This window comes from Sturnira hondurensis, unplaced genomic scaffold, assembly GCF_014824575.4.
Source record: "Sturnira hondurensis isolate 20B ecotype Veracruz unplaced genomic scaffold, ASM1482457v3 Scaffold0003213, whole genome shotgun sequence".
Lineage (NCBI taxonomy): Eukaryota > Metazoa > Chordata > Mammalia > Chiroptera > Phyllostomidae > Sturnira > Sturnira hondurensis.
Genome location: NW_028075844.1, coordinates 1,100,179 through 1,124,612, shown reverse-complemented (window position 1 = coordinate 1,124,612; position 24,434 = coordinate 1,100,179). Strand labels below are relative to the sequence as shown.

The window sequence follows — 24,434 nt, the reverse complement described above, 5'->3', positions numbered from 1 at the left end:
AAGTCCCTCAGCATCCCCTCCAGGCCATGATGTGGGGTAGAGGATGGCAGTCCTCAGGTGGGTCAGCCAGTCCCACCTCAGGGGCCTGCAGAGGGAGACACACGTGTGTTTTGGGAGGACACGGGGAGGGGCAAGCTGATACGTCTTTTCTGCTGTAGGAGAAGGTCTTCAGGAGTGTGCGAGTTCCAGGTGCAGCTGCTCTGTGGCTAGGTGGCATGTTTGGTACCTAAAACATGTTCCCTAAGAAATAACAAACCATCCGTCGGACACTCCCCTTCCTCCTCCCACAACTTCAAAGGAGGACCACAAAAAAAAAAAAGAGAGAGAAACACCAGAGAGACCAAATTGAGGCCTCCCACCCTCACCCACCCTGTGCCCAGAAGAGAGGACCCTATTCTGCACCTTCCGCCGCCGGGAGCGCCTGCTCTCAGGAGCAAGCTGGCGTGGCCGCGCAGGGGAGCGTGTGTCTGTGTGTGATGTGCCTTCATGCGTCACTCTATTTATGTTGTTCGCAGCCCAACGGTAGCGGCCAGGGCAAAGTCCCGGGGTCATTTTTGCTACCGCCGCCGCCTCCAGTGGCCAGACCTGTGCCCCTTCCTATGCCTGATTCCAAATCCACCAGCACTGCCCCAGACGGCGCCGCCTTGACTCCTCCATCACCTTGTAAGTGGACGATGAAACCGAAACCACAAAGCCCAGTGTCCTGGCTCATCCAAACAGTCTCCACTGCAAAAAGAAAAGCCCCCCACGCCCTGCCCATCACCAAATCCTCCCCAACCCAGAGCACCACGGAGCCTTCTGCCCAGATGAGAGCAAAGCTGATCCCCCCAAACACAGCCCCCCGGGCCTCAGTCACACCAGCCAGCACACCACGAGCCCCCCTGCCCGCCCGCTGCTCCCAGCCCGGGCCCCTGGCCCAGGCCCTTGGGGGACGGGAGGGGGAGCACAGTGGGGCGCAGGCCAGGGTGCTGGCCAGGGTGGGAAGGGACAGGGAGGCACAGCCATGTCATCTTCATGCCTGATTGCTGTTTTTTTCGTTTTTCTTTTTTCTTTGTTTTTTTGATTTTTTGTTGTTGTTGTTTTGTCGTGCCCCCCACACCAAGAAACTTAAATGTGACCACAAGGCGACGCCACCACCATCCCCTTTTTGCCCTGCCCGCCCTTCATTCAGGCCTTTAAAGGTGCAGCAGGCCAGCCCCGGACCCCTCCTCTTCAGTCTCACATTTGGTTTCTCGTTGTTCCTCTTTTTTTTTTTCTCCCATCCCTCTCCCCTCCCTCAATTCCTTCCCCAGGTTGGATGTTCCAAGGACAAGGGAGGGCTCTGGACCTTGGCTTACTTCATCTCTTTCTCTCTCTCTCTCTCTCTTTTTTTTTTTAAACCAATGGCAACTTTTGTCCAAGGGAAGAGAAAAATCTGAGTTGGGAGGCCCAAGGTAGACCCGACGTGAGGGACAGGAGAGGTGGAGGGTGGGCAGTGTGCCGTCTTCGGGCAGGGCATGGGTAGCACTTCTGGTGCTCTGGGGGTTGGCAGGCCGCAGGCCAGGACTTCTGGGGCCGCAGTGGGAGGGGTGGCCCATCTCACCACTTTTCTCCGTCTTGCACTCTCTGTCTTGCCTTCTCTCATGGTTTGAGTTCTTTTCCCTTCTCTATCCTTTTCATGCCACGTTCCCACCTACATCTGCCATAAGACATCAAGTCATGGTCATGGTCATTGGAGGTGGGCAGGGTGGGAGAGGGGGACCAGGCTGCAGGGTGGCACTTCTGGACAGAAGCTGGTGAGCATGGGGTCCCTGGGGTGTATCTGGTACAGGGCAGGGGGTGGGGGGCTCCCAGGTTGCTTGTGACCCTCCTTGTCCCCTCTGGGGGTATGCTCATTCCTGGAGGTGCAGGGCCCATTCTCTCCCCAGGGGCTTTCACAGGATGTTTGGCCTATTTGCCCCTTAGTTGCCCCAGGGCACACAAGCCCTGGGGCTCTGCCCAGCCTCCCAGCCACCTCCTCCTGTGCCTTGGCCCATCTCAGGCCCTGAGCACCACAGGACCCTAGGACCTTGCTCATCTGTCAGAGGAAGAGAAGGTCTGCTGGGCCCAAGGTTTGTCACCCCTGGGCCCTATCCAGCAGCCAACTCCTACACCCTATCCCATCCAGACCTGTCCTCCCTTGGACCCTTTCAAGTTCCCTGAACCACGGGCCCAGTCCTTGGCACTGTCCACACTAGTAAATGGGCAGCTCCCAATTAGCTACTCTGGTTGGAGAGGTGGCCCGACTGAGACAGTCTTCCCCAACCACAGTGGGACCAGGCTCCCAGAGCTTTCACCCTCCAGCCTCCCTTCTCTCCAGACCTGCGAGGGCCAGTGGAAAGCAAGGGTACTAATGCCTTGGGTGCTTCTGGAGGAGGACTGTCCCTGGCCTGCCCAGTCCCTGGTTGGGGGGAAGGACGGGGTCTGTGGGACCTCAGCTGAAGCCTCCAGGGCCCCTCCCTCACCCCTGGCCAGGAAAGAGGACACCTGGCTGAAGCAGACTGCTGGGGGTGGGGGACGTGAGCGTTCCTGGTGAGTGAGAGGATGAAGGGGCCCCTGCGGACTGTCCTTCCCACTGCCAGCCTAAACCTGGGCAGCATGGTCTAACCCAGTGTCTCCCTCTCTCAGCAGCCCTGAAGGGCAGTGCCAAGGTGGGCCGCAAGGCCTCATGGGGGTTTTCCCTCTCTCTTTCCTGCTCCCCACAGCATTCGCAACGACAGGCGCCTCCTCTGCCAACCGGTTTGTCAGCATCGGACCCCGGGACGGCAACTTTCTGAACATCCCACAGCAGTCTCAGGTAGGAGTGTGAAGGCGAGCACAGGGGAACAGGCACCCTGGGGTCAGGGAAGAGGCCAAGGTCTTTGGGGTTTGTCTGGGAGAAGTGGCTGGGGCAGGGCTGGAGGACCCAGGAGTTTGCACACCCATTTGAACCTGCCTCCCAAGGTTGATGCCCCCAGGCCCCCTGGTTAATAAGCTAATTGGTTAATTAACTCTGACAGCCGTGGCCCTGGGGAAGGTGGCCAAGGACCCAAGGCTAGAGGTGCTCTGGGCCAGGCCTTGTAGAAGCAAAAGTGGAAGCCGGAAGCCCAGTCAGGAGGAGGACAGCATCTGCCTTGTTGCTGATTTCCTGCTCTTCTGGGAGCCCTGGTCCCCAGCTCTCCCCTCTTTCCTGGTTTTGGGTGGGTTGGGCAAAAGGTGGAGGAGGGACAGAGCCAGCCTGGTGGGCCACATGCCCAGAGACTCTGGCACCAAGGGCAGGGCAGGTCCTGCTGCCCCCTGGAAGCCCCTCTCCCAACTCCCCATGAATCCTGTTAGAACGGCTGCCAAGCTTCTGCAGCCCCCCAGTCCCGCCCCCATCTGCCCCCAGTTCTCACAGGGAAACACCAACCAACTGCAGCTCCTTGTGGGCACTGCTTTGCACAGGCATCTATACACAGACACATATGGTCCCCCCTTTCCCATGCCTGTCCACAAGAAGCTGAGAATAGCTGCCAGAGCCCAGGACCTATGGGACCAAGGGAGCACCCTCCTCAGGGGTAGGGCAGAGGCAGCTTTTATGGTGTGGAAGTTCTTTTTACAAAAACACAGCCCTGTGAGCCCAGGGCCTTGGTTTCAGCCCTGGGGAAATCCGCCTCAGCCCAAGAGCCCTGGGCCGCTTCTTTCAGCTCCCCACTTCCTCTCTGCCCTGAGGCTTGAATCCAGAGAAAGTTAGTGGATAGAAGTTTTGTATGTGTGGTTTGAGGTTTTGTTTTTTTCCTTTTCCTTTCCCTCCCTCGGAAAAAAAAGCCAAAAACTTTGTCAAACTACAAACTTCAGAGCTCCCTGGTGGGAAGGAGGGGAGGGGAGGAGAACTTCAGCCCCCTCCAGCTTCCCACCCCCTTTCCCCAGAGTCACGTCTGACCCGTCTGGTTTCCAAGAGCAACCAGACATGATGTAACACCCAGATGAACTTGAACTTGGGGGTGTTGAGAAGAAAAACAATGGCTCCGAGCAGGGGCTGGAGCCAGCCCCCTCCTCTCTGTGCCAGGGAGCCCGGGAGAGCCCTGCTGGCAGAGGGCGGGAGGGGGTGCCAGAGGAAGGGACCTCTGGCGGGCCTCCCCTCGCAGCTCTGGGCTGGCACCAGGCTGCACGGCTCCGTCGCTCCCACCAGCTCCCGCCCTCCCTCCTGCCGCTAGCCGGCTGCCTGAAGCTCTGTTTCCTTGCTTGCTCTCTGTGCTGTCTTGCTCTTGGGGACCACAGCCTCGGGCCTTTCTCATTTCTGCCTCCATGTGCTTTCCCTTCTGCACTTTCTCGGCTCACTTTGCTTGGACACTGGGGCCGAGTCAGAGTTTGAGGCAAGTTTGGGAAAGTTTTCCTTCCTCTTGTTCCTGAAAGGGGCCTGGGTCTTGGCCGGGAGCAGGCAGGCAGGTGTGTACAGCGGTGGGGGGTGGAGGGGGGGACCAGAGCTGGACAAGCCTAGCCAGGAGCCCTTAGGCCTAGGGGCAGGCAGGCTGCAGTGGGTGGGCGCCAGGGGTACAGTGGGGGTCGGTTTCCACAGTAACCAGTGACTTTAGCTGATCTCTGGAGCACCAGATGGAGAGAGAACAATAGAATGAGGGAAGAAAAGAGAATTTTTGCAATTTTGTCATTCCCTGGGCAGCGCTTTTTACTTAGTTTTAATCAATTTTGGACCTGGCTTGGGAAGCAGAGAGGGGTGATCAGAAAAGCCACTCCGTGCTTGGCAGCAGATCCCAGTTCCTGGGACCAGTGGGGAGGTGCTGGGGACCCATTGGAGCTGCTTTTGTCCCTAACTCCAGGCCTGGAATTGGAGTTGTCCTCCTCTGAGGGAGCCCCCCACCAACCGGTCTGAGCACTGGTGGTGGTCCTGCTGCCCTGCCCTGCAGCTCAGGAGACCCTAATGGGGCCAGCCTGGGGCTTTGGCTCCGTCTGCCTAGGGCAGAGGGACCGAGCAGGACTTCCATGTCCTGCTTGTCCCCAGAACCTCTTTTCGCTCACAGGGAAGGGGAGGGGCGGGCTCACAGCTATGGCAGTGGTGTAGGGTTCCAGTGCAGCCTCTCCTTGGGAAGGGAGTCCCAGAGAGCGCTGGTCCGAGGGTGAGCAGGGCTGGGGTGGGGTAGCGGCTGGGTGTGGGGTGATGGCTCACGCAGGCAGTTCCCTACCTCCAAAGGCCAGGATGAACACCCAGAGCTGGCTGCTGACCTGCCCCCCACGCCCTGCCCGCAATGGGGATGCCTCAGACCTGGGTTTCCCCCATGCCTTGCCAGCCCCCTGCCCTCCCGTGAGCCTCCCATTTGGCCTTTAGTCAGTTGGTAGGGTCGGACTCTGGGCAGGTCTCTGCATGTTGTCCAGCATGTGGCAGGAAGTTCAGCGTCTCTGCCCATCCAGTAAATGCCAGTAGCACACCAGTCACTGACACCCTCACCCCCCACATTTTTTAATGTCCTCCAGCTGTACCATCCAGTAAGATAGCCACTGGCCATGGGTGGTGTTTAAATTTAAATTAACTAGAGAAAAATTTAGTCCTTCCGTCACGCTAGTCACATTTCAGGTGCTTAGAAGCCATGTGTGACTAGTGACAGCACAAGCAGAGAACGCTGCCATTGGCAGGGAAAGTCCTGGGTGACCTCTGAGGCCTTTCCTCACTGTAAAACTCGAGGTCTCCATCTCACAGGGCAACAGCCTGCACTCCCCAGCCAGAGCCTCAGGGGCAGGTCTGGCCTGCAGACCTAATCTGTGTGACCAAAGCAAGTGTTTTCAATAGTGCTGGAAATTTTCACATGAAATTCTGTCTGGATTTTTGACTGCTTTTGAAAACTTGGCTGCTGTGGCCACCCGAGGCCCTTACTGTGCTGAGTTAGCAGTGGCCCTAGGCAGGACGAGCATAGCACAGGTAGCAGCTGGGGGCATCAACTCGAACTGCCCTCCAGCATTTGAGTCCCAGCACAGCCATGGACTGTGCGGCCTTGGGCAGGTCAGCCACTTGGTCTTTACCTGGCCTCTGTGCAGGGTAGGAGCAAGGGTAGAATGAATCAGATCCTGGTGTGTGCTCTGTGGTTAGTTCTGCTTGGTCCTGAAAATCCGAGTCTGTAACCCAGAGTCTGGGAGAGGCCATATGCATTTTCAGGGACCCCCATTTTGCCCCAAGGGTACCTACCACCAGGCATAGGTAGGCACTGTAGACTGTGGAGAACACCCTACACCTCACCCTTTGGCCACACGGTGGAGCCAGAGCCTTAGGTGAAGGACATTGCCAGGTAGCCCACTATGGGGAGGGGAAAGGGGTGTCCACCCTGGGTATGTTTTGTGCTCTTGGCTACCAAGCCCCGTTTGTGGGAAAGTGGCGCCCCCTACGGTCACCCTGAGGGAATCAACACCTGCCCTAGGGAGCCTGAGGTCCTTTCCAGTGCTATAGCTTTAAGGGAGCAATTTTCAACCTTTTCCATCTCAAGGCACATATAAACTACTGAAATTCTGTGGCATGCCGAAAAAAGGCATATTTTTGCCAATCCGACAAAAATAGGTATAATTTTGATTCATTCACACTGGATGGCTGTTGTTGTATTGGCTGTTGTCATTTCTTTTTAATTTGACAATCTAAGAGAAAAGAAGTCAGTGCCCCTAACTAGTCAGGTATTGCATGTTTTAAACATTCCTGCGGCACAGTGGTTGAGAATCAATGCTTTAGTGGTAGAGGGTGGGGGAGGCTGGTGTGTGTCTGCTGGGCTCCTCCCCCAGCACCAGCACTGCTAGGGACTGAAGCCATGTGGGGTCCCCCTCTTGCCAGCCTTTCAGCCTGTGGGACCTTGGCTGGGGTGTACAGATGGGAATTTTTGCTTTTAGTCCAAAGAGACAGAAAGAAAACTCAGCAAGAAGCTGGGCCACCCCCACCCCACTCCCCAAACCACTCTGGGGACAAAAGCTCCAGCCTGGCATCCTCCCCACCCTCCAGGACCCACACAAAAACCTAACAATTGGAAACATGGCCAGATCCCAGGTCTTTGCTTGTGCCAGCATCAGCCACAGGGGTCCTACCCGCTGGGCATGGTGCCCACGGGAAGGCCAGCTGGATGCTGGCACTGGGGGGCAGGGTCTCTCAGGGGACAGGATTCCCATAGGAGGGACTGACAGAATGGGGCTGCACCTCTGGGTGGAGTATTGGTGTCTTTGGCTTTGCTGGGGCTGGACCCTCCGGGGGACTGGGGCACTGCAGTCACAGGGCCAGGTGGGAGTGAGGGGGGGCCTGCCCCTGCTGTTCTCAATGTCGCCTCTTTTTTGTCCCAATTCAGTCCTGGTTCCTCTGATAAGATCGACAAAAGGAATGACAAAATGAAAAGAAGAGGTTCCTCAAACGGGGGGAGAAGAAATTTTGAGACGTGGAAAAAAATCCCCCAGCCCAGCCCCACCGAAAAGCAAAAATTAGACGTCGTCAGCCACTCAGCCCTTCTCTCCTCCAGCCCAGGGACCCCTGCAGGCCCCCCCGAAGCAGCCCAGTTCTCTGAGAGCCCTCGGAAGAGGTCTCGGTAGAGCTGTGCACCAGCAGCCAAGCAGAAAGAAACATGCAAAACGGACTCTGCGAAGCAGAGGACAGAAAGAAAGAAAGGATGCAGCAGAACTTCCTTCCTCCCCCATCCCATCCTGGCCTTCTGGGGAAAGGAACAAAATCCCCAAACAAAGCAACCAGCACTGTTCTGAAGGGGCCTGTCCCCCACCCTTGTCCTTCCTGGGAGAACCCCACCCTCTGCTGGGGCCAGAGCTTCACTAGGGAGATCAGAGGACTAGCTTGTAAAGATGAGGGTGCAGATCCAGAGGGAACGCCCCTCCAGACCCCACCCTGCCCTTTCTCACTGCGTTGCCTCTGGTTTCTTCCATTAGTTGGTCTGGACCGGGTGAGGCAGGGTGGCCTCGGAGTCCCCCTGCCCCACCCTTGGGCTAGAAGCCCCGCCCACCATGGGCAGGGGGCTTCCCCTGGAGCTGGTTTTGTGGTCGGAATGGAGGGTTTTCCGCCATCCCATCCTGAGCTGCAGGGGTGGTTTCCTGGGACCCCAGACCCCCCTGTACTGTCCATAGGAAAAAGAATGCTCTCCAAGGTCCGTCCCAGCACAGGACAGGCCCCTCTTCCCTCCCTCCACAGGTAGGCCCGCAAGGTTGCCCTCTTGCCATGGCCCAAGTGAAGGGAGAAGGGCCCCAGGTCACCCCGACACCCCAGCCTGCATGCAGGCGCCCTTGTGCCACCCCATCGGTCCCTGCCCCTCATGCAGACAGCCCTGCTGTGGTCAGGCCGGAATGGAGGAGAAAGGGGACCTGGAGCTGAGCGAGGAGGAAGGGCAGCCGTGGCTGCCCTCGGCTAGAGCAGCCACCTGCGCTAGGTAGGCGTCCTGCTGGCCCACTTTCCGTTCCTTTGGAGGGTGTTGGGTGCCGTCCTTTTTCAAACGTGTTTTGGAACTTTCTCTGTCCTCCCCCCACTTTCCCCACCACACCACCCCTGTGGCCACTTCTCTCTGGATTTCAGCTGTAATGTCTTTACTCTTTGTTTCGGGGTGGGGCGTTAATTGTTCAGGTCTTCTGCTGTTGCAGTTGGGAACTCCTCCTCCAGTTGAGCAACTTGGGAACAATTTGGTAACACACTACAGGAAGTAGCTCCCCCCTCCACTGAAGCCCCTCCTCCCCCAAGGGAAGATTGGGGGCCTGTCCAGAGGGTCTTCAAAAGCCCCCCTGGGAGGGAGGGGAGCAGGAACACGCCCAGCCCAGATCCCGGGTGTGACTTGGCCCCTCTGGCTTGTCTTTCTGTGCCTTACTCCCTCCTCCCTCCATCTACCCTCCTTGGACCCCTTCTAAGTCCTTGTGCCTCTCTCTCTCTCTCTCTCTCTCTCTCTCTCTTCTGAATTGTATGAAAACACAAAGCACAGGTCAGGATCCTCTGAAAGTCAATCAACCCAACATTGCACCACAGGGGTGGGTTATGGGTTTTATTTATTGTGAATCTAGTGTGTGAGGCTGTGGTGGAGCAGGCCAAGGAAAGGAAGGAGGGGAAAGGAAGAGAGGGCCCTCACCTGGGGCCGAGGGGACCAGTGGGCAGTGCCTCCTCCCCAGCTGGAAACCACGAAGTAGCTGGCTCTTGGGGTGGCTTTTGTTGGAAGTTGAAGGAAGGCCCTCCCCCATCCGCTTGCGGCCCTGGGGAGGACGGAGACTGAGAAGCTGGGGACAGGGGGTCCCGCGGGAGCCTAGTGGGGCATGGGGAGTAGGGTGGGGGTGGGGGGCCGGGTGGGCCGGGCATGACGCGCGGTCAAAGTGCAATGATTTTTCAGTTTGGTTGGCTAAACAGGGTCAGAGCTGAGAGGGGAGCGGAAGGGACCCCCTGCCCTGCCGCACGTGCCCCTTCCCTCGAAGACAATCGGGGCCGCGGGCGCGGCGGGAGCCGGGGTCTGCGGGGCGCTCGCCCCGGCGAGGTCGGAAGCTGCAGGCCAGCTGGGCCGGGGCAGAGTGCGCCCGGCGGGGCTGCCGGGCGGGCGGGGGTTGGGGGCCGCTCCGCTCCCAAGAGTCGCTGTGAGGGTCAGGCGAGAGGCGACGAGGGCCACAGGAGATGTGGGGACGTGTTAGAAGAGAAAAAAAAAACAAAAAAATATATATGGGGGAAATGAACTTTTTTTTTTTCATTGAACCAAGTGCAATGCATCAGAGAGTTTTCCTATCTTTGTATGTTAAGAGATTGTTAAGAAAAATTCTATTTTTGTTGTTAATGTCCTCGCGGCTCTGGGGACGCTAAAAGAACCGGGCCTGCCCCGCCCTTCGCGGGGATAACGAAAGCTGAGTGTTTTTTTTTCTTTTTTTTTTGTTCGTTTTCAGTTTTTTTTTTTAAGTCGTTTTCCTGCGTTGACAAGGATGATCTGGGGTTTTTATTTGTTTCGTCGTTCGTTCTCAGTTTCGGTGGGAGGGCTGAAGGAAACGTTCACATTTTAGAGTTTAAAAAAAATACCTGAACATTAAAAAAAATCAACACAAGATCTAAAAGGAAAAGGACGAGAGAAAATTATTTTTAAGATAATTCAACATAAAAACCCTGGTGCTTCTTACATTATAAAGTACGTTTTTAAAAACCCACAAACTATTATACATAAGTTTATGATCCATTAAATATCCTGCACTTGTTAGGAACACGCATATCCCTTCCTTGTTGAGTTTAACAGAACGGGACAGCGGCGTGCGCCCAGCGGCGGGGCTGCTCTGGCCGCGGGTCTCCCCGGGCGTCCCCTCCCCGGGGCCGGCGCCCCCTCCTCGCCCCATCCTCATCCAGGCACTGGGGCGCGGTGGGGGTCCCCAGCCCCCTACCCCCGCAGAGGTCAATGCCAACGAACAAATGTCCCCTCCCTCCCTCTCTCCTCCCTGAGCGCCCTTCTTTGAGCCAGACGCCAACTTGACCCTCACCAGCATTATCAGGAGCGCGCTCAGCAAGTTGGTAGTTTCCTCCCCGCCCTGCCCCAGCGCCCCCGACTCAACATCATTCCTCCTACCCTCTCCACCCCCGTCACCCTCCGGGGAGCACGGGAAGGCTCGACGCTCCAGGACCCGGCCAGCCAAGCTGACAGGTCGATTCGCCCAGGCCTGCGCACGCACGCACGCACGCACACAGCCCACCCCACCCCACTCCTCAACCAGCCCTGTCGACTGCCTTACACACCCGCCCCCCCGCGCTGGCCGGCCGACCTAGTGCCTTGTTCTCACCCCCGTGCTGGCGGAGCGGACGCCGCGCTTTGGGTCCCAGAGGGGCCGGGTGGCTCAGACGACCCATCACTTCCCCACCCCGACCGTGCTGAACAGACCCCCCACCCACCCACACACGAGAGAAAATTAAGGAGCAATAAAGTCACGAGAACTTTTCGTCCCCCAATCGAGAGCCCGAGGGGCACCCCAGCCCCGCCTCTGCTCCCTCCACCCACCTACCCTCGGGGCGCCCCCCTCCCCCCGCAAGCCAGCCTGGGCCAGCCCCACTTCGGACCCTCCCGGGAGATCCGTGCGCCCGACCAGCACCAGCATCGCGGACCGCAAAGGCCGCCCGTCCCGTCAAACAAGTTTCTTCTTAGGCTAAGAAACGCAGTATATACGAGTATCTCTATATATAGTACTAATGGATTTGGTGTGCTTCCCTTTAGCGTCCCCTGTCCTCCCCTCTTCCTCCTTCAGCCTGGTCTCCCCCTCTCTCCGCCCTCCACCCCCGTCTCTGCACTGAGATACATAAGAAACAAGGGTAGTTTACTGTCTGTTTTGTTTTCTGGGTTTTCAGTGTCCTAGCGGAATGCAAGTAGGCAGCCAGCCCGTCTGTCCCCTCTCCGCCCCGCCCCGCCCCGCCCCGCCCCCGTCACTGCGCTTCTGTTATACCATCTTTGCCTGACTCTCCGGCTTCTCCATTGAATGGCTAATGTGTATGTGAAATAAAGAAATAAAGAAAAACAAAAGCAAGAGCAACTGAGCCTTCGCTAACTGACTGTGCGGGGCCCGGCTGGGTGGGGTGGGGTGGGGCGCCGCGCGGGCTCGGCGCACCAGGCTCGCTGCCGGCGCCGTCGAGGCGCGAGGCACTCGTATCCCCAAGTTCCCGGGAGAGGGCGTCGGCGAGAAGAGGAAGGCTCCCTGGCTCCTCCCCACCTCTCGGTGAGCCCCCAGCCTGCAAAAAAAGAGGCACCACTTGGGTCCGATGACCGCTCTGCCATGTTGGTTCCTGGATCTCACCTCCGGAAGGAGGATGCCGGCAAGGCCACTTCCAGCGGGCAGTGGGTGATAAAAAGGTCTGCAGGGCCCCTGGGGGTGATGGTCGCCCTTCCAGATCCCCGGCCCCTTCCCCTGTAGGGTACGTCCTCACTGGTCCCTCTGCGGAGGGACCTCTGATCCTTCGCTCCAGAGCGCAGTGCGTGGTCCTCCCATTCGTCGATGGCCCAGGGGTGAGTTCCCAGTGCACTTCGGCTCAGAGGCTACGCCTCGGGGTCACCGCACCTCTGGGCCCACAGCCGCTTGTTCCGTCTTGATGAGGCGAGCCGCCCCACCGGGGCTGTCGGTGGAGCAGGCCGGGGGTGCGGGCTGCAGACGCCTCACCACCTCCGCCCGGCGACAGGGCCTATGGCGGGCACCGTCGTCCGGGCCTCTGTGAGCCAGCCGTTTGCGGGGCCCGGGCGGGGCGGGGCCTGCTGCCAGAGCAGCCGCCTGATCTCGCAGCAGCCGCACCAGGAAACCGATGTACTTCATGGCCAGGCGGAGCACCTCATTCTTGCTCAGCTTCCGGTCGGGCGGGTGCGTGGGCAGCAGCTTTCTAAGCTCAGCGAAGGCGCCGTTCACGTTCTGCTGTCGCCAGCGTTCTCGGCTGTTGGTGAACACGCGCCGGGCCACCTTCTGGGGCTGTTGCCCTGCAGACAGAGGAGAGGCGTTGGCACCGAGGGGGCGACCCCTCCTGCCCTCCCTTCAGCCACGCAGCATTCCGGTGGAGACTTCCACACAGGTGGTGAGCTGAGGCTTTCTCCACCAAGGGGATCCACCTGTGGAATCCCTGCGTGGCTCTCCAGCTCGTTAGTAACCCTGCCCATCCCCCACCCTCAACCATCTAGAATCTAGACAAGGACAGGCCAGGCTGCAGGTCACTGGGGCCTCTGTGCCTCTGACTGTCTGCACCTTTACATCGGTGGCTGAAATGTTTCCTCGGGCTGCCAGTCTGGGGATCTGTCCCTATAGTCCTCGTTCTGAGTGTGCCTGTGTGTGGCCAGAGGTGCTTGTGGGTCTGAGAGGTACTCCTATTGTCATTGTGGGCCTGTCCTCATCTCAGGTGGCTGTGTGACTTGTGGTCTGTCTACATGGTTGTGGTCGTGTGATTGTTGCCATGTGGCTGTGTCATGCATGGTTGCGGTTGTGTGACTGACTCTTGTGTGGCCATGGTCCTAAGTGGCTGTGGTTGTGTGGCTGTCTCCTGTGTGGTTGTGGTCCCATGTCTGTCTCTTGCAAGGGGGGTTGTCATGTGGCTGCTTCCTGGGTGGCTGTGCATCCGAGTGGCGCTGTCATTTTGTGGCCCCTGTGTCATGCTGTTTGCCAGGACTCTGTGGCTTGTTGGGTGACTGGTTGTGTGGGACTGGCTGTTGGGACTGTGGTTTTGGACATGGTTGTAACATGAGCCCCGAGCCCTATGTGGACTGTCCTGTGTGTGTGTGTTCATGCATGCGTGCGCACTGGCAGCACCTACCCCTGTGGAAAGGTACGGGACAGACTTAGGCTCCATGCAGACACAAGCCCATACTCACCCTCAGCTAGCTCCAGCTCACTGTGGCTGGGTCTCCGCTTCAGCCGGCTGCTAGGGAAGATGCTAAAAGGTCCTGCCGGCCCAATGTAGAGGCTGTAAGGGTTCATGGGTCACTAATGCCTTGTGTGCAATGACCCTGGCCCCAGATTGCCCCCAGGCCCAGCCCCCCACTGACCTGTTGAGGAAGGGGTGAGGATGGTAATGCAGGGCCAGATGGGTTGGGGCACTTCCCAGGGCGGAGAATTGCAGCAGCGGGGGCCGCAGGGCACTCAGCTCTGTGGTGGCCATAGCTGCCCCTGGGGGCCTAGTGTGGCCCAGGCTGATCACTGGGACACCAGGGGGAAGCCTGGGGGAGGAGGCGCCTCCATGGCCCACTTCCGCCTTTGAAGACCCAGGCGAGGCAGGCTTGGGGAGCGGGGCAGGCACCGGGCTGGGGGCACACACCATCTCAGCCTTCTCAGTCATGGTGGGGCCCACCTCTGCCTGGGCCTCGGGCGGGCACATGGACCCCAAGGGGGTGCTCACCTGTGGAAGGGAAGAAAGCCAGTGGGGAAGAGGGATCTGATGCCACACACCCCCTTAGCCCAAAAAAGCCCTCCAATGGAAGGGATTGGGGAGGGTTGGCAGTTCAGTGGGCAAAGGCTGGTGAGGGAGTGTGCCCAGAAACTGCCAGAACATGGGAGGAGGGTCAGACACAAGGGCAGGAGGTGCCCACTGAAATGCTGTGCCTTCGGTGAGCCCAGCAGTGCCGTCTCTGAACTGTTTGTGATCCATAAAGGCCTCATCTGCACAACCCCCGAGCAAACTCCCTTCCTCCAGAATCACCTCTCACCTGAAGTCTGCAGGTAGAGGCAAGGCAGGGGACACATGATGGACCCTGGGACCCTTAGATCTGATCCTGACACCTTTCGCTGACACTGTGTCCTTGGAATCTCTACATGATTGACTCTGACATTTCACTGACCTTCCCACTCTCACCCAGGCCCACCCTGTGGTCCTCATCCAGGACCCTGAGGCTCTTCCCATTGCCCCTGTCAGACCCTGAAAGTCCTCCATAGTCACTCTAGTGACAGCCACCCCTACCAAACATGTCCCCCTCACTAATCCTGTGACCCCAAATGCTGGCACTGTCCAGTACGTACAGTCATGTCTTAATCCTCTATCTGGCCCTGGTGATCCCCTCTACCCTCCCCACCCATCAGCATCCCCCACCCTTTGCACCCTGTTTAGAGGTCCTTGTTCACTCTCGTCTCCATGGCCTGGAGTGTCCCAGCAATATTGGGGATACCTGGTCCCTCTGCCCTGTCTTCCCTAGCTGGGTCTTGGGGAAGCTGGCCTGGCCTCTTGCTTAGTTGGTTCCTGCAGATCAATGAATGAAGGCAGGCAGGAACAAATGAATGAAGGCAGGTGGGTCAGGGAGTCCCCCACCTTCAGGCTGCTCCCATCTTACCCCGGTGCTGGTTGTGCTGCCTGCTGAGTGCCCTGGCTCTGTCGGTCAGACAAGGATATGGTTCCTGCTTCGGGATGGGCTCCGCACCCCTGCTTCCTCCAGCCTCTTCACTCTGTGCCCCAGGCAGTTGGCCACCCTGTCTGGGCTTTACCTCTTCCTGGGCCCCCAAGGGCCTCGGGGCCTCGGTGATGGCAGCAGCGTGGGTCCCTAGAGGAAAAGTGAGCCGCTCCAGGGCTGGCCCACCCTCTCCCCGCCCCTGGTGGCCAGTTTCCTCCCTCTTACCCCTGGCGCAGTGGCTGGAGGATGCTGGGCCAGCGCAGATAAGGGCCTGGCTGCCTGGCTGAGACTGATAAGGAGTCGGGCTGACCCCGGAGGAAACCAGTGGGCGGGGATCTCTGAGATTGGCCTCTGGCCCCGCCTCAGGCTGGTGGGCAGGACTGGCTGTCACCCCAGGGCTTTACCTTCTGTCCCCCAGTCACAGGAGGGACCCTGGCCCTCCAAGGACCCAGCCCCAGTGCACAGCTAGGTGTGAGGTACCCAGATGCACACAGACAGGAAACTGAGGCAGGAAAGCAGTGGCCTCCTGTCTCTTGGGTCTGGCCTATGGCTTTGAATACCCCCAGTTGTGTCCGTGCTGATGGGGGTGGAGAGCCCTTTCCGGCCTTGCTGGGGCTCGTGACTGGGGCCCTCTCCTCCCCCTGCCTGGTTCCTCTTTTTACAGAGCCCCTCCCAGCCCTTCTGCCACCCCCACCGCAGAGTGGGGCACTGGCAAGAGGGCAGTTCTGACAGTCTGATCTCAGGTGCCCAGCCTGGGCAGTTGTCCTGGTCCAACTGTGATATCCACACACCCTTTCCAGGCCCATGAAGGTCTGCAACTAGGGGAGGTTTACTATGTTGCCAGGGCTGCTAGAACCTTCCTATAGGTCCCCCAGCATACCCTCACAGTCCTGGTCCTCTAGGTCACAGCGTCTCATAACTGGGTGGTCCCTGGCCCTCATCCTGGCCACTTCAGGGGTAACGGTGATGAAGAGGTGTTGTGTGAATGTCCTGGGTGGTGAAACCCAAGACCTAGATGGAGCCTTAAGAAGAGGGGACCCTGGGTACAGCTAGATAGCAGTAACGAGACTGTTCCTGATCCCCAGCACCCTCTCACCTGGGTCAGTGGCTCTGTTCTGTGTCCATCTAGGTAACTGCAGGAGCCCCCCAGGCAGGCCCTCAGCTTCCACCCAGCGTCAACACTGCCACCACCATCCCAGGAACCAGATGATACTAGGACCCACTACCAACCACCCCACTCTCTCAGCAAAACAAGGGTCCAGTTCTAAGCACTGGGTGAACATTTAGGGTCCAGTTCTAAGCACTGGGCCCACAAGACTGGTTCGAGGATCAGGTTTCTTTTACTCCTGGGGATGGAGCAAGGTGAAAGCTGCCTCTGGGGTCCCACAGCTACCACGTGGCAGGGTGGGGACTCTGCCGCAGGCCTGTCTGTTAATGTTGCTAAGGCTTGCCCATGTGGAGAGGATGCAGCAGTCAAGCCTGGTGCCTTGATGAGCACCCCCACCCCAGGGGCTACAGGGCAGGAAGCACCTGGTCTGGAGCGGATACACAAGGCCCCCTGGTTCCGGTCTGGCTTCCGCCACCGCGGCCCCGCGCGGAGCCAGGCCAGAGAAACCAGGCAGCAAAAAGGTGGCGGCCAGAGGCCACGTGGGAGCTCAGTGGCACCAGCTTGCGCGCGCCAACAGAAGGGGGTGCAGAAGGCCAACGGGCATGAGCGCATGGCTGCCACCTGGTGGCTGTCTGGGGAACCTCAGGCGCCAGCAACCGGGTACTTAAACGTCTCTAGCTGCAGAGGGACAGGCCACCCCCGAGAAAGAACGCCTCAGACAGAAGCACTGATTACACCTCAGTCAGGAAGAGTCAAACCAACCTCTCGAAGCCCAGAGCTCCCCCAATGAGTTAATTCAGATGGACGGAGAAACAGGCCCCAAACATGCTGGAGAGATGGACAGACAAACCACACGTAGCTTCCACACTCAAGACAAATAAATCCGAGCAAAATGAAATCTCTTTATTGGCTCAATCTACATGGGGACCAGTGGTGACCTCAGGCCCAGGGGGATTCGGGTTTGGGGCCTGTGGGCTGTCAGTGGGGATAGCTTCAGCAATGGCATCGGATATTGGGGGTCTGTGGGAGTAACAGCACTGGTCCCCGCGTTGACAGGTGCCCTGGTGGAAAGATGGTAGGTGGGAAGCCTGGCCCAGAGCCTGGAAGCCCCTGCTGGGTTCCTTTCCTGGATGGGGAGCTCACTCCCATCCACTTGCCCACCCCCAGTTCTCCCAGCCCTGCCTGCCCCTTAGCCCTGCCCTGTTGTCACCTCAGGGGGACCCACAGGTGCTGCAGTGAAGGATAGGGGGTGCCTCACCTCCTTAAACCTCTTGCAAGGAAATGTCTTAAGCCGAGCAGCCCGCTGGGCTGGGTCCTCAGCCAGTTCCTTTCGCTTATTCTGGAGCAGCCTGCATCTGTCCTCCATAGCTTTGCCCTCTGTCTTACCCCTGTGTGGGGAGATGAGCAGCTGGGACCCCATCTGGCTTTTGCACTCCAGGTCCTGGCCGAGTCCCAGCACCACCACTGTCACTCACCCTGGCCGGGCACGGGGCCGGGGGCCCCAGTTGGCCTCAGGGTTAGCCTGGAAGCGCTTGAGTCCTCGCTGGCGGGAGCTGGGGTTGGCATCGTCCCGAATGGTGAAGTTGGCCTTCAGCCTGGGGCAGGTGGGGTGTGGCTGAGGGCCAGCCACCACTTGGACATGCACAACAAACCACCCACGGGGCCTACCCACCTTGGTAACTTGGGAAGGACTGCATTTGCCCGTGTCAGGATTCTCTCCTTCATTTCACAAACGTTTAGTGAGTGCCTACTGTGTGCCTTAAATCTGCTGCTGGTAAAACTGACATTCCAGTGCACAAGATGGGCAAGCAATGGGACAAATCAGAAACCAGCAAATCATGTTGTGTTAGGGCATATGGTAAGAGTTTTGGCAAGAACACAGGAGGGTAGGAGTACTGGGAGATTGGGGAAGGAGGTGAGGAGACAGCCCATGCAAAGGCCCTGAGGTGGGGATGTGTCTGAAGAGATTGAGTGAGGAGGCCAGTGTGGAGCAAGCGGGAGTGAGGCGGGAGAATGAATAAGGGCAGGAGAGGGACAGAGGGATGGGGCAGGGTTTGCAGGTGGAACTCGGTTTCATTGGGTCAGGAGGGAGCCACAGAGGGTTCTGAGCAGAGAGGGGACACGATCTGCCTCAGATGCCCACAGGCACTTTGGGTACTGTGAGGGGAACAGTCTATGGAAGGTGAGGGTGGGAGCTGGGGAACCAGGGCAGAGCTGACTGCACTGTCTCAGTGAGCAGCAATGGGGCCAGACCCAGGTGGGGCAGAGGAGGGGGAGAAGGTGAATTCTGGATCTCACTTGAAGAATGAGCAGGTGTCTGTGTAGGCAAGTGTCCGTGTCAACTGCATGCATGTGAGAATCCATCCTGGTGGCAGAAGTGTCCTTACCTGGGCTCCACACTAAGGATGCGGAAGGCTGGGCTGGTCTCGGACAGCTTCTCCCGTTTCACTGGGCACTCCTTTGCCTGGAAAGCAAAGGTCAGATGCCAATGGATGGTGAGCCTGCCCACCCCTGCCCTCTCTGCCACCTGGTCAGGCTGACCCTCACCCAGCAGCGCATGATGTCCCATAGGGCGGAGGCAGGGGCGTCTGTCTTCACGGCATTCTTACAGGCGTGGGAGAGTGAGACCCGGAAGCCAGCATGGAGGAGGGCCGACCTGAGGACCAAGAGGGGCCTTGAGGGGAAGGTTAGACCTCAAAGTCAGTGCTGACATGTGTGGGTGAGTCATGTTGAGTGGACCTGTGAGGCTGGCTGCATGTCCTATGGTGACCATGTGGCTGGTATAATGACAATGATGGTAATAGTGAGGCTGTCCCCTTGGCCAGAGCTCCTGGCCTCTGAGCTCTGTTGTACAGGAGACGCCCTACGGGTGAGTGATACTTAATCTCCATTTTACACGGGACTTTGGCCAGAAAGGGGTCCAAGTTGCCCAGGGCACCCAGCACTCGGGCTCTGCTCCTCCTCGGCCAGGGCCTCACCGCAGCTGCAGGAGGCTGGGTGTATTACAGTGGATGGTGCTGCTCAGCTGGTCCAGTGTGTAGTACAGAGGCACATCCGGCAGCTCCTGCCATGGCGGACAACAGGATGTGGGTGGGGCAGATGGAGGAAGCTGGGTACAGGTGAGTCCCCATCGTGCTTCAGCTCTGCCCCCACCTCAGTGATGACGCTCAGAACTCCTCGGATCCGCTCTGAAGTGTGGAAGCGGCTGGGGTTGGTGCTCACAGCCCCTAGGACACGGCTCACAAAATCCAGGTCATGGATTGGCTCTACCCACAGGGGGCCACCGAGCTGCAGACACACAGGTGCCAAATGGGCAAGGAGTGAAACACCGGGACCCTTGTGACCCCCTTGCTGAACCCCAGCCTGGCCCTACCTGGTGCCGCTGCCCACAGTGCTCACACTCAGGGGCTATGGGGGGACCACAGGCTGCAGAGAACTTGACCCTGCACAGAGGGAGGTGTTAAGGGGGCAACAACCCTTGGAAGCCCCCTATACCTCCCTCCTGGCTCACCCCTGCTCACCGTCCACCAGAAGCCCCAGATGCTTTGCCAAGGTGTTGGAGGTGAAAGGTTCCACAGCCGACACACTGGAACACCAGCGCCTGCTTGCTGTGGGGGAAATGGGGGTAGCCACCACACCCCCATTCCTTCCTCAGGCTGACTTGATCCTCGGTATGACCTCATTTCTCCAAGTAAAGGCTCTGTTGCCTTGTTCAATCCATCACCCAGCACCTGCCCCACACCCACTGCTAACCTGGCTGAGGCCTTGACTTTGGCCTGGCCAGTGAAGACACGAACAAAAACACGCACATAGAAATCAGCACTGATGCTGAGTAGTGGCACCACAAAGCGCTGGTAGCAGTTGGCGCGAAGGTCCAGGCTGTGTAGGACGATCCGCAGGGCCTGGGGGTGAGGGTAGGGGTGGACATCAGCCGTCAGCACTGCCTCTGAACAAGGTGCTCACAGCACAGGGTCAGGGTGGGCTCCACGACTTCCAAGCCCAGCCCTGGGCATCCCGGCTTTGTGGCCCTTGGCAAGTGAGTGTGTAGTTCCCCCATCTGTGAAATCACAACCGTCTCTGTCTCTATGGTCCTGCTGGGGGCACTAAGTGATTCGGGAACACACAGGCCCAGTAAGTGGAAGTATTCTGATCAGCATCATCGGCACGGCCCACACTGTGCAATGTGGCCCAAGGACCTGTGCTCCGGCCACCAGGGGCTTAGTTGGCAGAAAGTAGGGACACTGGGAGCTGCAGAACTGCTGGGGCCTTCTCTGTGCTAGGGCTTGCTGTGACACACTAACACAGAGAAGGAGGAAACGTCTCCCAGACTGATCTGATGACAAAGCCCTTAAGAAATAAGGACAGAGCCCCTCCTTTCCCAGCCCTTTGAGGCAGCCTGCCCCTTCCTTCTTGAATTCCCACAGCAACCTAATGGTGCCTAGGCCATCACCAGCATGCCCATCTGACAGACACCAAAACTGAGGCCCAGAAAGGGGAAGTTACTTGCTCAAAGCTACCAGCAAAGTTAGGACTTGAACCCAGAGCTGAATCCAGACCTGGAAAAACTGCCTTCAACAGACAGTTTTGGAAAGTTGTTAAAATAGAGATCACTAGAAAGAATGATGTAGCCACTGCCACAAATGATCATAACTAGAAGCCCTTGCTCTTAGGGACTATGCTGGCTAAAGACGTGCCTATTGTTAACATGCTGGCATGGATCTGGCCCTGGCTGCCTGGAGGAAGCTGAGCAGGTCTGAGAGGTAGGAGGGGGTGCTGGGGGGTAGCGGTGTGTCTCTCACCATCTCGTGGCAGGCCCGGCTCTTGAGGGCCATGGCCCCATACTTGCTGTAGCATGTCTCCCCGCTGTTCCCCGCCAGAACTGCCATGTCCGTGCAGGTCACACACAGCAGGCCTGCAGGGAAGCACTGGGCAGTGAGGACCCTTTAAACACCCCAAGCCCTGCCCTGTACCCCTGGGTCAGCCTGACCTCACCTCCTTCACTCACAGCCTGCACAGCTGCATCCAGGAAAGGGGCAGGGCTGCCGTAGGGGTCCAGGTCAATAACCTCAAACCGATCCGAGAGCCGCTGGTGCTGGTACATCAGCATCCTGGGGGTGAGAGGGCCAGAGCCTCAGCCCTCTGCACCCGGGACCTGCTCCATTCCCTACACACGTCCAATCCAGCAATGTGAAGGTTTGGGCCCGGGCTTGGGGACAGCTGCCCAGGCTTAGATCCTGGCTTTCCCATTTGCCAGCTTCATGGCCCTTCCCCCTGGGAGCTCATTCTACCCAGCTGTAACAATGGGAGTAATAATAGCCAATACAGTCAGTGCTCACCTAACATTATCGTAGGTTCTTGAAAACTGTGACTTTAGGCAAAATGACATATAACGAAACCAATTTTTCTATAGATTGATTGGTCTAAACAGGAGTTAAGTTCTAGACCTGGCTGGGTAGCTCAGTTGGTTAAAGCATCAACACAACACTCAAAGGTTTGATCCCTGGTCACTGATTGATCCTCCAATCAACCAGTGAGTGTGTGAGTGGGTAGAGCAAGTCAATGTCTGTCTCTCTCTTCCCTCTTCCTCTCTCTCTCTTTAGAATCAATTTTTAAAAAATTGAGTTAAGCTCCTACATCATATTTCCAGTCTCACAAAAACACATCACTCAACTTCTAAATAAAGACTGAAAACACTTTAATATTAAGCATTGAAATAAATGTGAGCTCTATATCTAAGAAAAATTAATAAGAACAAGTCATTATTTTCCACCTCGCTTAACCCAGTTCAGGGACATGGGTAGCCAGAGTCCATCCAGGCAGCTCAGGATACAGTCTGTCCAGGGTGCAAGGTGGGATCCACCCTGGACAGGATGCCCTTCCACTGCAGAGCGATTCACATCTACCCAGACTCACTCAGGGACAATGCAGACATGCCAGTTCACCTCACGAGAACATTTTTGGTTTGAGGGAGGAAAACACAGTCCCCACAGAAAACCACATAGATATGGGGAGAACCTGTCAAATCCAAACACAGTGGCCCTGGCTGAGAATCAAATTTTCTTTTTCTCCTCAATGTTATAACCACAACATTACTCCAAAACCTGCTGTACTAATGTAGCGCATATCGCCTGACAGTGTTTCAAGCAATTCATAGACACATTAATTCCCTCAATCACATAATCTTCCAATGAGGGTGGAAGGTGCCTTCCAGGACAACTCCTGGGATTTGGAACTATAAGGTTCCCCGTTGCAGGTAAGGAAAAGTAAATGCTACCTTCTCAGCACAGCCTACCCTGATCCCATTTTTCAAAATTGCAATGCTCCCTCACCACATTCTTCCATCCCCTCTACCCTCTATTTTTTTTTCCAGAGCACCTCTAATTTACTATGTCATTTATTCATTTGTCATAAATATTTGTTATCCTCTGTGTTTCCTATTAGATTTTAATATGGTCAGGAAAGCAAATATTTTTTACTTAGTTATTTACTTTCTGCAAAGAGTCAGGCAGTAAATATTTTAGGCATTGTAGGCCACATATGGTCTCTATTGCATATTATTCCTTTTTTAAAACCCTTAAAAATGTGAAAAACATCCTTAGATGGCAGACCACAAAAACCCAGGCTGTGGGCCTTGCAGGTTATAGTTTGCTGACCCCTGCATTTGAATGTGAACTCCACCAGGTCAGGGATTTTGTCTGTTTATATTGTTTAGTGATGCATTCCCTGTATGTAGCAGACAGTGGATATAAGCTGGTTCATTTGAATGAATAAAAGTACAAGAATATACAAGAAAATTTAAATGGGAACCATAATGGTACTTACTTCTGGTACTAAGCACAGGCTATGCAAGTATTACCTCTCACTTAATCATTATAGCAACCACTGTAAAACTGTCACTTTATAGACAAAGAGACTCAGAGAGGCTACGGCACTACCCCAAGGTCACAGAACAAGAATATGACACAGCCAGTATTTGATCCCTGCCAGCCTTGCTCCCGAATGCACCTTCCAGCACCCAGGCTCTGCGGCCCAGAACCTACCGGGCATCTGCCTGGCTGGGCTGTACCAGGTGGGCCACTTCGTTGAGCTGCACATTATGGCGTATGAGATCCACAGCTCGGGCAGAGGCATCGTTAGCAACCACCAATCGGAGCCCAGGCACCTCTCGGGCAAAGCGAATGGAACGAAGACCTGAGGCTGCCAGGCCCTCCAGAACTCGCAGGCCTTCCTGTTGGAGTAAGCATAAGCAGGGAGCCCGGCTCACATCAATACCTCCATTCTCTGCTGGAGCCCCCACCATCTGCCTCCTATAATTCTCCTCCTCCAAGAGCCTTTCTTCCTCCATCACCCAGTAAACTCTGGGGCTGCCACCTATTTATGCCCAGGCCTCACCTCACAGATCTCCCCCACAGTGGCTGTCCGAGGTTGGTTTTCCGGGGCCAAGTCTGCACCCTCTTTCAGTTCAGTCTTGTCCTCCTCTTGCTCTGACAAGTCCACCACCACCTTTTGCACCTCCTTTTCACCTGGTACCTTGACTGCAGCCACCCCAAAACACAAGTCAACGGCTATCAATATTCTCTCTGAGAAACCTCCTCTACTCTAAAGGAGACAGCGCTTCATGGAAAAAATCCTCCCTAAAGTGCAGGAAAGGCTGAAGGAGCAGAGCCCAGGACCTGATATTTGGCTGGAGCCTTCCGGGACTTTAGGGGAGAGGGGACTGGGCAGAGAGAGGGCTTGTGTGACCCCCGCCCACCAGGAGATTGGATCTCCACTCACTCTGGATTCCTTTGGCTCCCAGCTGAATGCGAGCAAACTCAGTGATCACAGCACATCTGCAGAAGACGAAGGCCTGGCTCACACCTCCCCACTTCATAGACTCACTGCCCTCTGCCAAGCTGACCCCGGACCCCTGCTCACGTCAGATCCCGGTTGAACTCCTGCACTGGGTTGTAGAAGACTTCGTTGGCGCGGGGGAAGGCGATCTTGGCGGCCCCCTCGGTGACCGTCGTCTCCTGGGTCTCAGGTGGGAGCTTTTCTCCGCAAGACACCGTGCTGTTTACCATTGCGGTTGGATTCGCCGACTCTTGGGGCTGCCCCTCCATAGACCGGACTCTACAGAGACCGCGGCCGGAGCGGAGAAAAGGCTTAGCCACAAAACGGAGCGGAGTCAGGCTTAGCCACAAAACGACTCTCACATGGGACATCCACTGCCTCTTCCCGCCAAGCCTGGATAAGGATGGTATAGAGAGGATCACAGAGCTGCGTTCTCGGGCCGGGTGGTCCTACACGTCAGTAAAATAGGGGCTAAGGGGACCCTGTGGCCTCGGTAAACGGACACCATCCCCCATCTTCTGAGGATGGGCCCCTGTGAAGCCGTAACTCTTCAAGTGGCCTCGCCCCTGCTCCGGATCCCTCCCCTCACCGCCCAGGGTCTCCTCACTTTCGCTCCCGAAACCGAGAACCCAGTTAGTCTTGGTGCACATTTTCCGGATTAGGACCTGGGCGCCGCCATGTTGGCACAGAGGGGGCGG

General features: G+C 57.2%; 3 protein-coding genes across 10 annotated transcripts in view; 1 reads left to right on the top strand and 2 right to left on the bottom strand.

Moving 5' to 3' along the window:
• The window catches only part of NFIX (nuclear factor I X), a 92,289-nt gene extending 83,763 nt beyond the window's left edge, over nucleotides 1-8,526 (top strand). For 2 of the 4 annotated variants that reach the window (XM_037041853.1, XM_037041854.1), the window contains exons 9-11: nucleotides 516-663; nucleotides 2,724-2,815; nucleotides 7,305-8,526. In XM_037041853.1, coding sequence (XP_036897748.1) covers nucleotides 516-663; nucleotides 2,724-2,815; nucleotides 7,305-7,319 — 255 coding nt within the window. In that variant the 3' untranslated portion in view covers nucleotides 7,320-8,526. The remainder of the gene's footprint in view (nucleotides 1-515; nucleotides 664-2,723; nucleotides 2,816-7,304) is intronic. The other 2 variants (XM_037041856.1, XM_037041855.1) reach the window with 1 other exon arrangement.
• A 1,231-nt stretch (nucleotides 8,527-9,757) lies between these two features.
• LYL1 (LYL1 basic helix-loop-helix family member) lies at nucleotides 9,758-16,353 on the bottom strand. 2 transcript variants are annotated; one of them, XM_037041858.1, is made up of 5 exons: nucleotides 15,892-16,353; nucleotides 14,739-14,945; nucleotides 13,464-13,813; nucleotides 13,290-13,381; nucleotides 9,758-12,407 (listed from the first exon to the last, which is right to left on the bottom strand). In XM_037041858.1, exons 3-5 carry the CDS (start codon nucleotides 13,790-13,792, stop codon nucleotides 11,992-11,994), a joined length of 837 nt encoding a protein of 278 aa, XP_036897753.1. In that variant the 5' UTR covers nucleotides 13,793-13,813; nucleotides 14,739-14,945; nucleotides 15,892-16,353; the 3' UTR covers nucleotides 9,758-11,991. The 2 variants fall into 2 exon arrangements, with proteins under 2 accessions (XP_036897753.1, XP_036897752.1); XM_037041857.1 differs by lacking the exon at nucleotides 15,892-16,353 and adding an exon at nucleotides 15,021-15,410.
• Nucleotides 16,354-16,785: 432 nt separating this feature from the next.
• On the bottom strand, nucleotides 16,786-24,429 carry TRMT1 (tRNA methyltransferase 1). Of its 4 annotated transcripts, none has more exons than XM_037041847.1 (17): nucleotides 24,344-24,429; nucleotides 23,821-24,129; nucleotides 23,680-23,735; nucleotides 23,296-23,438; nucleotides 22,944-23,131; nucleotides 20,896-21,011; nucleotides 20,703-20,815; nucleotides 19,657-19,805; nucleotides 19,425-19,511; nucleotides 19,277-19,346; nucleotides 19,057-19,191; nucleotides 18,882-18,967; nucleotides 18,451-18,559; nucleotides 18,291-18,367; nucleotides 17,379-17,498; nucleotides 17,162-17,291; nucleotides 16,786-16,964 (listed from the first exon to the last, which is right to left on the bottom strand). In XM_037041847.1, the coding sequence occupies exons 2-17, from the start codon at nucleotides 24,105-24,107 to the stop codon at nucleotides 16,815-16,817; spliced, it is 2,016 nt and encodes a 671-aa protein (XP_036897742.1). In that variant the 5' UTR covers nucleotides 24,108-24,129; nucleotides 24,344-24,429; the 3' UTR covers nucleotides 16,786-16,814. The 4 variants fall into 4 exon arrangements, with proteins under 4 accessions (XP_036897742.1, XP_036897743.1, XP_036897744.1 ...); XM_037041848.1 differs by having other exon boundaries at nucleotides 23,821-24,015; XM_037041849.1 differs by lacking the exon at nucleotides 17,162-17,291.
• Between the last annotated feature and the right edge of the window lie 5 nt (nucleotides 24,430-24,434).